Below are 15,095 nucleotides of genomic sequence, written 5' to 3' on the forward strand. Positions count from 1 at the left end.
TACATTCAGCCTTCCTACTTTGCTGCAAGGTAATTGGACATGAAAGTTGAGAAATAGTGCCAAAATGTTTAAAGATATCTTGAAATGCATGTTGAGTATATTCTAGGGCATTATCATAACGGAAAAAAAAATTTAAAAGCGCTTTGAAAACTAAATCTAAACACCGTGTGGCGCATCCACATGATCTAGTAGATTATCTACTTTTCATCGAATGAATGTGTGTTCCCTCTAAAAATTATTGTTCAAATCTTGGACTTGAGAGAGCATACCCCAAAACTAATGCCCTTAACAGTCAAGCCAATTCAGAGAAATTCATATTACGTTTACGACACATTGACATATTTTGATGAGGTGAAATCAATGGGTTAGAGTCAGCCAAATTGTTTACATTAAAAGACATCTTATTATTTTCATAAATGAGAAAAGATGATTAAAAGACATCTTCAAAACTCATGAAGACAGCATCTAACCATGATGGATCTAAGATTATTTTTTTAGGGGTAAATGTATGAGTTTTTTATGATTATCGTCATGGAATTAATATTAAAAATGGGATAATTTTGCAAAATCTATGAAAATTTGCACACTATAAAAAAAGTTGGAGCATGATTCCAAGGCAGCACAAAATGCACAATACAAAATAATTGACTTTATTACTGTAATGGACCCACTTCACGGAGACGTTTGAGATAGTCACTCTCCAAAATGTATAAGAAGAAAGAGAGGAAGAAGAGAATACAGAGAAAGATAGAAGAAGAAATTGATTGAACTTCGAAGATGATCTTTCCTCCTTTTCTCCAACTATATATACTTCCCATTAACGACATCGTATTCAAGTGTTCAGAATGTAAAAGACACAAAATGTCAGCGTATTAGCATTACACTTAAGAGACATTACAGCATACAATATTAAAATGACATCGCTCAACTTATTCTAAACGATACCGTCGGCTACACACAACTACACACCTTCTCTTCTCTTCAAAACGACTGCGCTGCACCAGAAGAATAACCAACTTAACTAACTCTTCTTCCGGACTTCGAACACTTCTTCATGACTCCAGCTCCTCTTGCAACCCTTGAAAATTACAAGGTTAAAAGAGTGATTGTTGTATAAACTAAAAAGGCATATGCATGAATGCCAATAAAAACTAACTCGAATTAAATATTAAAAACACAAATTTAACGGGTATAAGCAATTCGTATGGACAAGGATCATAGAAGAAATGGATTCGCTGCTCCTTGCTCATTGGCAAGCCAGGAAACTAATAAGAAAACACTAAAAATGGGAACCACTTAACAGAGGCAAAACTCATTGGCGGAGGCATGAGAGGGAAAGGATAAAAGCTTTTGCATTTTAAGTTACTTCACAATCATGAGTCATGGAAATCATTTGATAATCTTATTGTCTTTAATGTTACCTATCAAAAAGATTCTTATTGTCTTTAATGTTGATCCTCTCCATAATGTAGGAATTGACCAAACATAGAGAGATTTGGAGCAATACTTATAATTCAGATCAATAGAATAGATGAGAAGTTCGAGTAGACCTATTCACCATTCACCACCCCCAAAGTCTAGTCCTTAGTTTCATCAATGGGTTTAGCTCTAACAATACAATTCTTTCTATCCTTTTCTTTTTCCTCCGGCACTCTAACATCCTCTCTTCTTCATTGTTACACGGCTTCAAATACAAAGAAGAAATCAATTTAAAGGAACACTAGGATCTTTCTAATGTTTGCATTTTATGCTGAAGCTGTTACAACGACCAGTGTTCAGAATCAAATTCTATAAATTCATCATGCATACGATGCTACAGATCTGACAAAAATTGTACCATTTTAGCAGGCGATTCCTCTCGGCTCATAGCTCATAAATTAATTGATACCATACACTCAAAGAGTTCCATAGTTGCGATTTTCTAATATCGAGATGATTTTCCAAGCAAGTTTCTCATCTGCTATCGACCAAGCGCAGCAAAAAAACACCGCTTCACATTTATTTGGAGGACTGTCAACTATTCTGTAAGGGCACCTGTCCTTCAGACAGAGTGATACACTAAATGACTCTACTTGAATTTGTTCCCCGAAATATTGGATGTTACCTCCAGAAAGTTCATCTGAAAGTTTAATGTACAACATGGGAAGCCAAGAGCTTCTGCCAGACACGGAAAGTGCATTACTTGATGAAGATACATCTGTGCTCTTGGTGTCTTCTAAATTGTCAGTATTTATGGGGAAACAGTAAGCAAACCGAATATCATGCTTCTTTTCTCCCAACATAAGAAGAAACTCATCTAGGTGAACGATCTTTGCTCTTTTACCCTTTTCCTCAACCAATATCCCTTCAGCTGCCCTTTCATCTTTTACTTGCAGCCATGGCATGAACTTTCCATCTTTTAAACGCGAATCGGATTCATCTTCTGAACTCATTTTAGAAAAATTGAAGTTTGGATTCAAGCTACTTCGAATAAAAGTGTTTGAGGCTCCTACTTCCACATGATGAGTTGAAGGAATGCAAACTGTCTCGTTGTTTGCAGGGTCATCACATCGAATTCCCAATTCCGAATATATTCGTCCTTTAAGAGTAGCCATCTTAGGTTTCTCACCATGTACTAGGATCACATGTTTGGGGGAGAGAAACTTGACAAGATCCATAATCCCTTTGGCATCTGTATGAGGACTGAAAGACAATTGATGAATCTGGCAACATAAGACATGTTGAGGTGAACTTTGGATCAAATGGGAAAGATATTTAAGATGGAAAAGAAATTCAGTTTGTACATGGGTGGGTGTGTGTGTGTGTGTGTGTGAGAGAGAGAGAGAGAGAGAGAGAGAGAGAGAGTTAGTTTCAGAATGACTAAGCATTATATCCAATTTAATGCAGAAAATAGAATTTTGATAGGCAGACACACTTGCACATCTTTGACAGGAAATTTACTGTTACTTCTTCCTGTTCTGTTTTCTGGAAAGAGATAATAGTAAGCATATAAAGAGCAAACTGTCTTGTTCTGGTTTTGAAATCAAATTATTTCAAATCTGGCTTTGCCCTTCCAGACTGTCAATCAAGATGCTAATATTAACTTGGACATTAGCACAGGGAGCACTCTTTAAGAAAGAAAAGAATGGAATCCTAATTTTCTATTTTGGGTGATGTGTATATCCTAAACATTGCTGTCATTGTTAATGTAGAAAGAAACTTGTTTGTAAAAATTTTCCTAAAAGAGAACCAGAAAAATTTAAAAGCGAATACCTGATTTCATTAATCTAGCAGAAACACAAACAGTTGGAAAGAAGATTGAATAGGAGAAATCTTAAATGATAATCAGCAAAGCTTAGACAAAAAAAATCCAAATGAAGGGCAAAAGACAATAAGATTTACAAGATAATTAAATGTAGACATGAACTGACTTCCTGCCAACTCTTTTTTTGGGAAGTCTTAACGTTTGTGGGGTTAAAATTGTACAGGAATCTAAAATGTGTTTCTAAGCAATTACTATTTACTGACATAGCCACCCCATACTTGTAATTGCCATGTAAAAGGCTGTACACACCTAACCTCTGACTCTTCAAACCATTTCAACTTTTCATATTTCAAAAGGCTTTACTGTTTATTCAAATAACGTGAGTTTTCAATGTCCAGAACTCTTCGATTAAAGCAGCTTAAGAGGCATTCATCACACAAAGTCGACTACAGGTAAATTCAATCATACATCCATATATAAAGATTGAAGACATTAGGGGTGTAACGGGTCCGGTTTGGTTGGGTTTTGGACAAAATTTGGGACCAAACCGATATACACCGGTTTTGCATTTTCGAAAACTGATTACGCACCAGTTACCCTCCTAAACCGGTACCTCTGGTTTTACTGCTTCCGGTCCGGTTTTTCCATGTTTATAATATTAGTATATATATTAGTATTAGTTATAGTGATTAGAATAACTATATATTAGTATTTGCTCTAGTGATTTTAATTTATTACAACTATATCATTAATAGTGATAGTATTAGTATTACTATATCATTATTTCATATATAATTATTTAGTATAGTGATTTATATAGTAATTTATATATAGACTTAAAATATATTACTAATAGTATTATAATATTAGGCCATAAAATGTAAATTATAATTAATATACATTATATACTAATGTATATTAGTATTACTAATTTACTAATATACTTATCAAAAAAAATATATTGAGAATTTATTAGGCCATAAAATGTTATTAATATATATATATATTATGATTAAAGCATATGATCAAATAAATTTTCATGTTTAAGATTAAAATTTTATGTTATAAATTATAATAACATTATCTTATATATAATTATAATTTATATTATTATTATATTATATATATAAATTATATATGATATAAAAAATATTATATATAATATTAAAAAAGTTAATTTAAAATATATAATATAGCAAACCAGTTCGGTCCTAAAAAGCATAGAACCAGAACTGGATCGGTACTGGCCGGTTTCTGATTTTGGAACTAAGGGAACGGGTACCAGATCAAACCGATTCCAACGGTTTGGGCTGATTCGATCCGGTTTTCCAATTAATTTTTACACCCTTGGTAGACACTCATGGAGGGAAAACTTACTTCATTCATTGATGTACAACAATATAAATACTACATACAATTGACGATTATACCCTCACAAGTTACACATATCACAACCAGTCCTCTAACACCCCCACATATATATCAAACCCAGCTTGAAACAAATAAGCTTTAACCGAATACAATACAATGACCTAGTAAACATATCTACGAGTTGATCTGCAGACTTCACAAAAGGTGTAGAAATGGCACCACTTAGTATCTTATCATGAGTGACCATCAATCTCTCTGTCTTTAGTTTTCTCATGGAATGCAGGATTAGATGCAATATATAGTGCAGCTTAATTATCACAAAATAACTAAAGAGGGACAAGAGTTGGAAACCCAATCTCTTGAAGGAAGTGTTGCAACCATGTCGGCTCAATAGTAGTATGAGCCATTACCCTGTGTTCAGCTTTTGCACTAGACCGAGCTAACTGTTTCAACCTAGCAATTCCAACAGTCACTCCCAGTAATTACAATGTCATCCACATATACAATCAACAAAATGTGATCTACATCACCATGTAGGTGAAATACCGAATGGTCTGTTTGGCATATACGAAGACCAAATACCAATACAACATCAGAAAACCTCCCAAATTATGCTTGAGGAGATTGTTTCAAACCATATAATGTCTTTTTTAACTTGCATACAGAACCCTAATACTCCTCCTGAGCAACAAACCTTGGTGGTTGCTCTATATAAACTTCTTCATGCAAGTCACCATGTAGAAATACATTTTTAACATCCACCTAAAATAAGGGCTAGTCTAAATTAGCAGCAAGAGAGATCAACACTCAAATAGAGGATATTTTGGCAACTGGAGAGAGAATCTCCTCTTAATCAATGCCATATGTTTGAGCATAACCCTTAGCAACTAAGTGGACTTTCAAACGTTCCACAAAACCATCAGGATGAAACTTGATTGTATATACTCATTTACAGCCAACAGGTTGTTTACCAAGTGCTAATGGAACAAGATCCCATGTTCCATTATGGTGAAGAGCATCCATTTCATTTTTCATAGTTGTTCTCCATCCCAAATCAAATAAAGCATCCTAAACTATTTTAGGAACAAAAAGTTTTGAAAGTTGAGAACTAAAACATGAGAATGAAGGAGATAATGCATGATATGAGACAAATTGACTAATCAAATGTTGAGTAACACAAGAACGAGTACCTTTGCAGAGAGTAATAGATGGAGAGTCTGAAATATTAGGTAACTCATTATCTGAAGATGGAGACACGGTTGGTGGAGGCATGGGAGCCGTTGGTGGCAAGTAACATGAGTAAACCTGCAAATGAACTTGTGAAGGCACTAAGGAGGGTTGCGTAAAATTGGGTGAGAATGAATGAAAAAGTGTTAAGAGTAGGTAATGGTAGAGGATCACGCTCAACACTCGAATATGTGTCCGAGAAATAGGATATGGACTCAAAGAAGGTAACAACAACACCTGTGAAGTAGCGTCTAAGAACAGGACTATAGTAGCGATATCCTTTTTGAGTCCAAGAATAACCAACAAAAAAAAACTTGGTAGGACGTAGATCAAGCTTATCAAAGTCTGGGCCAAGGTTATGAACATAGCAAACACACCTAATGATTTTTGGAGGGAGAGAAAACAGTGGAGATGAAGGGAACAAAATGAAGAAGCAAGAGGAACCATTGAGAACTGATGAAGGCATACGGTTAATAAGGTGACAAGCAATAAGAACACCATCACTCCAAAAACGTTTAGGAACATGGATAAAAGAGCTCGGGTTACATCTAACAAATGACGATTTTTGCATTCAGTCACCCTATTCTATTGGGGTATATAGGAACATAAAGTTTGATGAACAATTCATTTATTACAAGTAGTAAAAGGCACTAGATTGATATTCTCTAGTATTATCTTAACACAAAACTTGAACCTTTTTGTTAAATTGGGTTTCAAATTTTTAATTTCTTTCCAAAACACTTTGAATATGGAAATAAGTTTAGATCTTGACTTCATCAGAAACAACCATGTCACATAAGAATAGTCATCAACAAATGTGACAAAATACTTCTTTTTTTTTTTTTTTTTTATAAGTAAACACAATCTTATTAATAATAATAGGCATAGCCCAAGTACACAAGATGGTATACAAGAGATAAGACCTATCTAGGTGGCTATAGTAGTCACTAGAAAGTCATGTACATTTTGTCTATTGAAGTCTATAGCTAGAGACCATAGGAATAAAGTACTAAAAAATAAGCTACGAATCTCCTCCGTAGTCCGCTCCTTATCTTCGAATGTTCGTTCGTTACGCTCTTGCCAAAACACCACATAATGCAGATCGGTACCATCTTCCACACAGCTTTGATTTGTGGATCGCCTCCCGGCATCGCCTAGCTGGCTAATAATTCCACTACTGACTTCAGCATCACCCAATTTAGTCCTACTCAGCTGAATACTTCACACCACAATACCCTAGCTGTCTCACAATGTAGCAAGAGATGATTCACTAACTCACCATCTTTCTTACACATACAGCACCAATCAGTAATGATTACCCGACGCTTTCGCAAGTTATCGGTAGTCAATATCTTACCTAGAGCTGCTGTCCACATGAAGAAAAATGATTTGGGAGGCGCCTGATTCCTCCACAATCTTCTCCATGGAAACGGAGAGTTTGGTATAACTGTAAGAGCCTTATAATAAGAGCGAACCGAGAAAGTACCTTTACCCGTAGGTTTCCACCATAGCTTATCTTCTTGCAAACCATTTGGCTTCATAGAATACAGGAGGTTAAAGAACTCCGCGAAAGTGTTTACTTCCCAATCATGTGCTGCTCTATAGAAAGTGACATTCCAAACGACTTGATCCCTTGCACGAACCACTAGGTCCGCCACCGAAGCTTCTTGATCGCAAGCCACTTGTTATACCGATGGAAAAGAATCCTTCAGTGCCTCCTCCCCACACCAAATGTCCCTCCAAAATCTTATATGTGTGCCCTCCCCCACCAAGAGTTTAGTATGATTGACAAACGTCCCCCACCCTCTTCTTATTTGCTTCCAGATCCCCACTCCATACGATCCATTCCCCTCTCTAGTACACCATCCCCCCCATAGACTGCCATGTTTACTATCCACTACTAATTTCCATAAAACTTCTGGTTCCATATTATATCTCCACAACCATTTCCTTAGGAGTGCCCGATTGAAGGTTCACAAGTTTTTTATCCCCAATCCACCTGAAGCAATTGGTCTGCACACCTTATCCCAACTGATTAGGTGAAACTTGAATTCATCCCCCAAACCACTCCAAAGGAAATCACGGTACAATTTTTCGATTCTTGCCGCCACATAAGCTGGAATTGGGAATAAAGACATAAAATAAGTGGGTAAGTTAGAGAGAGTACTCTTTATCAAGGTCACTCGGCCTCCTTTCGACAAGTACAATCTCTTCCAACCAGCTAATCTTCTTTCTATTTTCTCGATAATTGTATCCCAAATAGCTATTGCTCGTGAAGCCGCCCCCATCGGTAAACCCAAATATGTCATAGGAATACACACCAGCGTGCTAGCCAACTGACGAGCTCTACTAACATTCCCAACTGAAACTAGTTCTGATTTATTAAAATTCACTCTCAAACCCGATGCTGCTTCAAAACATAATAGTAGCGCTTTTAGTGTCCTCAGTTGTTCTTGTTCAGCCTCACAGAAAATTAGAGTGTCATATACAAAAAGTAAGTGAGAGATCGAGATAAAGCCCCTATTCAAATCACCCACTGAAAATCCAGCCAGCACACCATTGGTAACAAGCGCCATTAACATTCTACTCAGGGCCTCCACGATGATAACAAAGAGGAGTGGGGACAATGGATCCCCTTGTCTTAAGCCTCTCGAGCTGTTAAAGAATCCTTCTGGATTGCCATTAATCAGAACTAAAAATTTTGCCGTTGAAATGCACCATTTGATCCACCTACACCATTTTTCTCCAAAGCCACACCTCATCAGTAGGTAAATCAGGAAGTCCCAATTTACATAGTCATATGCTTTTTCCATGTCTAACTTACAAATAATCCCTACAATACCAGATTTTAGTCTACTATCCAAGCATTCATTGGCTATTAATACCGAATCCAGTATTTGACGACCCCTAACAAAAACATTTTGTGGCTTTGAGATTATCTTACCAATGGCCGCCCCAACCTGTTTGCTAGCACCTTTGTGACAAAATACTGAAACTTGTTTGATTGAATGTTGATTGGTCCCATACATCAGAATGAATCAATTCAAAACGACTCGGTGCTCGTTTATCAACACGAGGTACAAAAAACACGATGACGCTTACTAAGTTGACATGTTTCACAAGGAAAGAGAGACACATTTCCTAAATTCCTAACTTGATGCTTCAAAAGGGAAAGATAAGGGTGATCAAGGCAACAGTGCCATTCATAAGCAAACGATGTGAAGGATGTAAAGGCTCGTGTGTGACTGTTCAACATCAAGATGATATAGACCACCAACTTCATGCCCTGTACCAATCTCGTTCCCCCATTTTGAGATCCTGAAAAATTATGAAGGAGGGATAAAAAGTCACTGAACATTGAAGATTTTGAGTAATTTTACTAATGGATACCAAACTAAAGAGAAAACTAGGAGCATATAGAAGAGATGACTAGGATTTAGAGCTAGTGAGCTTAGTTGATCCAACGCCTATAACTTTAGCAAGAGAACCATTAGCAAGAGTAACACTTTTGGGAGATGTCACAATATCTAACTTAGATAAGGCAGAGGACAAACCAATCAGATATTCATTAGCTCCTGAATCAATGATCCATGGATCTTGGGTGGATGAGACTAGGGCTGAGCAAAAATCCAAAAATCTGACTCTAAATCCAGCTCTCCTCCAACTCTGCTCCGAAAAAATAGAGTCGGAGTTGGACTTTTCTTTTTTAAATTTTCCAGTCCGAGTCGGAGTCAAAGGTGTCGCTAGACTGACTCTGACTTTATGCTCTGACTTTGAATCTGACTCCGATATTGTACATATATTATAAAAATATGTATTTATCTATATATTTATCATATATACTAGTGTAGTTATATAACTAAAACTTATATCGTTAAATTCAATAATACACTAGTATAAGCTAATTATTATAAAATAATACATTCATACTATAATAAATATAGAGTAATGATAGTTTAGTATATGTAAATGTCATAGTATTACTATCATGCATAATCAAGTATAGAAATAAATTAGACACTAGTATTTAAATAAGTCTAGTATAATAAATTAATAACATACTAATTTACTAAAGTATGATAACATGTAATTAGACACTAGAAAATATTGTAAATAATTAAGTTATAAATAAGTTAGACATTAGTATAAGGGTTTTGCTACTCATCATCCCCACACACTACACATTTTTTTAAATTTTTTGGTTTTTTTAATTTTTTTTTATTTTATTATTCCTAAACTAATTGAATTCGTCTATTCATCATCCATACACTACACATTTGGTAAGAAAAAAAATTAAAAAATTAAAAAATTATGTGTGCTGTGTGTTGTGTGCTGTGTGGGGATGATAAGTAGAATTTTTCTTAGTATAATAACATGTAATATTAATGTATAATAATATGTAATTAGACACTAAAAATAATATGTAATACCATAATATGATAACATGTAATTTGAAACTATAGTATAAGTTTAGTATAAAAATAAGTTAGATATTAGTATAGAAGTAAATTAGCAGTGAATGATTTAGTTTTAGTTTTAAAGTTTTTGGAACAATTTCAATTTGAAAGGTCACAAAAAATTCATTTTTAAAATAGGCTAAATATGAAGCTAAAAAAAAACCCAAAACTAAATGCCCAAATCCGACTCCGCTTTGACAAGTCAGAGTTGGATCGAATCCTACACTAGTCGGAGTTTGGATTTAGGGAAATCGGAGTCGGAGTTGGAGTCGGATTTAGGGGAATCCAACTCCGACTAAGTCGGTGTTGACCCCTAGATGAGACGAGACATGTGGAAGTTGTACCTGAGTGGACAAAAGAGCTGTGGAAGATGAAGCCCGTGTACAACCCAAAAGATGATCATACTCATCCTCTGATATGCTAATCATATATGGAGTTTGGTTGTAACATGGTTACTGTGATGTGACATCTTGGAAAATGGCCTGATTAACGAACCCAGATGGTCTACCATGTAGATCCCAACAATAGTCCATCAAGTGCCTAGTGGTTAGTACAACCACAATGGATGCACTTACAAGATTCTCAATCTCGAGTGCGATTACGTTTGGCATCACGTCCCTCATGTGGACCACTATCCCCACATGGACCTCAAGTGGCATCAAGCAACTGTGGCTCAAATTTAGTTGCCATGGACATAGGAAAATGTCACAATTCAACTTAGAGACAGAAAATTTGCACAGAATATTAAGTATGGATAACAGAATCAAAGAATACAATTTGGATAACAAGAAATCCAGCTCAAGTACCCGAAAAATCAACTTGAAAAACCAAATTTCAGCTTTGTATCGGTCGAAATCAGTCTAAATTGGCCAGAACAGTCATGTATCGGCTCGGAATCGGCCTGTATCGGGTCGAAATCAGCTTGACTCAGCTCGTATTGGGTTTGACTTGAACTATATCGGGTTTGATATACAGGTATCGATTTCAAACTATCCTTAAGCCTGGATTATGTTATCCTAAACGAGAATAAATGATCTGGGTATTACCTTATCCTTGTTACCAAACAGACGTCATTCTAGATAGGAACACAATCTTACTCCAGGTTGGGAGCAGTCACACTTGAGGTTGAATAGCTTACACCTGAAACCAAACGCTCCAAGCCTTTTGGCGTTGCCAGCAATCCCCTACCCTTCCGGCGGCCAATGACGACGTGAAACTCGCTGGACTTCATAGAAAATGACAGCGAGCTCAAATGTGGTGCCCAGTATCGGAGACAACACCAGAAAAGTGCCAGAAACAGTTTGAAACTGCGATAAGCGCCGATGACAGAGGGAGAAGCCACCGGGATGCACAAAGGACGACGGTGACCTCGGATCCGGCAACCAAAGACATTGGTGAGCTTTGATCCGGTGACAAATACCAACTTGGATCCGAAAATACCAACTAAAATCTAGAAACTATGATGGACTTCGAAAATACAAACTCAAATCCGAAAATACCAACATAGTACATCAATTTAGTAACTAACAAACAACGGCACCACCAACGAGTACTCAAACCTCTCTGATACCACGTAGACATTCATGGAGGGGAAACTTACTTCATTCATTGATGTACAATAATATATATACTACATACAATTGACAATTATACCCTCACAAGTTACACTTATCACAACCATGTCCTCTAACAAAGATAAAGGACAAAATTTGATGCACGGTAACACAATAAAACGTCCAAGGAGGTGGCAAGACACATAACAAGGATCACCAAAGGAGGTCAAAAACCCAACAAGCATGTATTCTTTTTTAATCTCTGAACCACCAAATACAGGACGCCTAGTGATGACAATGGTAAAAAATGAGATAGTAAATGTGAAAGGAAAAAATGTCTTTTCTCTCAAGTTTTTGACAGGGAACTTCAGGTCACATATCACCAACAAACAGGTTGCAGAAACAGTTAACCTGAACTCCACTTTCATGGCATGACCAAAATTTTAAACTTTCAAGCAAAGCATTCCTTATAAAAATTGATAATGAAAGCAGAAAAACAAAGGAGTGGAAAATTCAAAAAAGAGAACTTATAAGTCATTGTTTTTTATAATGTCTTAAAAGTCATCTTCTAATAATGAACTAAGATACTTTTTTTTATAAGTCAACGAACTAATAAACATAAATGGCATGATTTTGTATTCAATATTATTAATTCCAATCAATTACATGATTTTGTATTCATTTTTTAACATCGTTATACAAAATTTTTAATTTCATTGAATTTGGATTATACTGCTGGCCAGGGGAAAGAAAACTATATCTATCTGCAGAAGGATTACAAGTTCATATTTTTCTGCAGTAATGAAGAAACATAAAGTTGATATTTGCCTGCAGTAAAAGTTAATTATGACATAGATACCATAAAAAGAACAAAAATGTATGGAGAAGATGAGCTCATTTTTTCTTCTCCTAAAGAAGCTCTGCAACAAGGATATAGTACCATCACTACCTTCAGCATCTATCGGTATCCAGTGGGTGGAACTTTGATTTTCAAACAAAACAAAGAGAGGGGAGGAGAGAGAATTGGGGGGGGGGGGGGGGGGGGGGGGAGGTTGAAGTTGAAATAGGGTTATGCTGCAGTGTACTTAGATGTTTCTCAAAGCAAAGGGGGACAGTCATGCAAACAAAATTTCTCTCTTCCACAAAATAGATGCCAAGCTAGATTGTTATGTGTGATCTATGGCATGTACGCTATGCAATGTTATACATTATGGACATTGGAAGGAAGTAAATCATACTAAACTATACTAACTGGCAATGTGCAACACAAATAAGCACCAAGAAATTTTCATGTTAATGTGACAAATTATGAGGCAGATTATATATAAAAACATAAAAACATTCATATAAGAATTAGAGCGATAGTAGCATTCTTGTTTTAAAAAATGCTGTAACTTTACGGTTTGGTTTTTTTTTTTTTTGGGTGAAATTTTAGACTACTATCCCTTCTTGCATATGATATGTGGATCATATTTCGCATATATTGTTTTGTGGTGACATGGGATACGGCTTTCTGCTGCCTCAACATGGCTCTGCTATAAAACAAATAACTTCAAAAGAGAACATGTATGCCTTTAGGAAAATATAACTATCCAGTTTAAGACTTGAAATTCCTTTCAGCCGAGTAACCAGAACTAAACAAAAAAGAATAAAGATGTGATAAGATAAGGAAAAATAAATAAAAAGGATAAAATGCAGAAAGTACAAGAGGTAGACAATAATTATGAACCTGGCATCGCACATCGAGTTGAGTATCTTTGTCCAGATCAATTTTGCTGGGTTTACCTGACATCAATTTATGTCCTATGGTTCCAGCCGCGCAGTACCTACAGTACCATTGTTTTTTGAAGCTTTTTAGCAGTGTCAAAAAATCAGTTTTTAATGGAAACTTATGGCATTTTTCTTGTAATTTGTAATAACATTGAGTGACCGATCAGTTGTGAATGGGGCTTGGCACATGTGAATAGGACCACCAGTTTCGTGTAATGTGCCACCTGTCTTGTTTGATGTGCACAGGGTGGGTCTGGCACATAAACACACAGCTGGCTCTCAACAGAAACTGAATATCAGTTGTGCACTTAGAGAAAATGTCCAGAGTACTACTAGCTATATTATTTACTAAGAAATTAGCTAAAGTATCTGAATACTTGCTAGTAGAGGTGAATTTCTCCATACAATAAGAATATGATGGTATGAGGTTAATTCTATTCTACATTCCAAATTCAGGTCATCACATAAGAATATCAGAGCAAGATGCATGAAGTAGGTATACAGAAATGTGCATTCCCAATTGCCTATTCAAACAGAGGTATTGATTACACTATATATCTTAAAACAAGCGACATGATATTACCAATTGACATCAACATTGAGCAATCAGCATAGAATGACTAGCAATAGGGACATTCAAATTATTTCATCTTCTGATGCACATAAAAACAGTTTCAACGACCCAATAAAACTATATAGAACTAAATGGGCATTTGACCAAGATTTTGTGGATCAGCATCATATATTTACCAGGTTTCTAGCTACTATATCAAAGGGTTGGAATTGGGATTGTAATTATAATAACTTTCTCCCAAACCATGTAAAGTAATTCTTAATCAATATGCAAGTCACAAGATTGGTACCCAGGCAAGGTGATAAGATTCATTTCAGATGGAGCCCACTGCTTGAAAACCTCAAGCGAAAAACCGCCACTAATCCAGCCAGGTGTAGCAAAAAGAACACAAGGTCCAGGAGCAGATATCATAGAACGGTCAAAATTGAGAACTGCATCATCCAAACACAATCGGTAAGTTGTAGTACATTGAAATGACGATAGTTCTATAGGGTTCATATATCAATTGATTTACACTCAGTATTGGGACATTTCTTTGTGGAATGGATTCGATATAACAAAACTAGACAAAAGATACTTATTTTGCATATCCCATTTATCATTATTCAGAGAGAGAGAGAGAGAATGTGTGAATGAAGGCCATCTTAATATATGCCTGATGTGGAACTCAATGCGTGCCTCTGCAATGTCCTCACACAGACGCACTATAGCTAAAAAATATAATAGCATAGGATCTCACTTAAATCCCTGACAATCTCATCAGAGGCACCTGCATTGCACCTACTGCATCGGGACACATTTTATTTTCCTCTAGATTTTCAAACAAGGCAGAGTAATAAGATTTGTTTTTTTCTAAAACTTCTCTTTGGTAACTGTAAAATCCATTGGTGTGTTGGGCG

At 35.9% G+C, this 15,095-nt stretch overlaps 1 protein-coding gene across 2 annotated transcripts in view; it reads right to left on the reverse strand.

Annotated features, from left to right (window-relative positions):
- Window positions 1–746: 746 nt before the first annotated feature.
- The window catches only part of LOC122312479 (cleavage and polyadenylation specificity factor subunit 3-II), a 36,301-nt gene continuing 21,952 nt past the window's right edge, over window positions 747–15,095 (reverse strand). The window contains exons 13-16 of one of the 2 annotated variants that reach the window (XR_006243192.1): window positions 14,486–14,627; window positions 13,582–13,678; window positions 1,838–2,702; window positions 747–1,078 (exon numbers count right to left, since the gene is read on the reverse strand). Coding sequence is in view for 1 of the 2 variants with exons in the window: in XM_043127100.1 (XP_042983034.1) it covers window positions 1,896–2,702; window positions 13,582–13,678; window positions 14,486–14,627 (1,046 nt within the window). In the remaining variant the exon portion in view is untranslated. Of the gene's footprint in view, window positions 1,079–1,708; window positions 2,703–13,581; window positions 13,679–14,485; window positions 14,628–15,095 lie in introns of those variants that run through there. The other variant, XM_043127100.1, reaches the window with a different exon arrangement.

Source organism: Carya illinoinensis, chromosome 6 (assembly GCF_018687715.1).
Source record: "Carya illinoinensis cultivar Pawnee chromosome 6, C.illinoinensisPawnee_v1, whole genome shotgun sequence".
Taxonomy (NCBI): domain Eukaryota; kingdom Viridiplantae; phylum Streptophyta; class Magnoliopsida; order Fagales; family Juglandaceae; genus Carya; species Carya illinoinensis.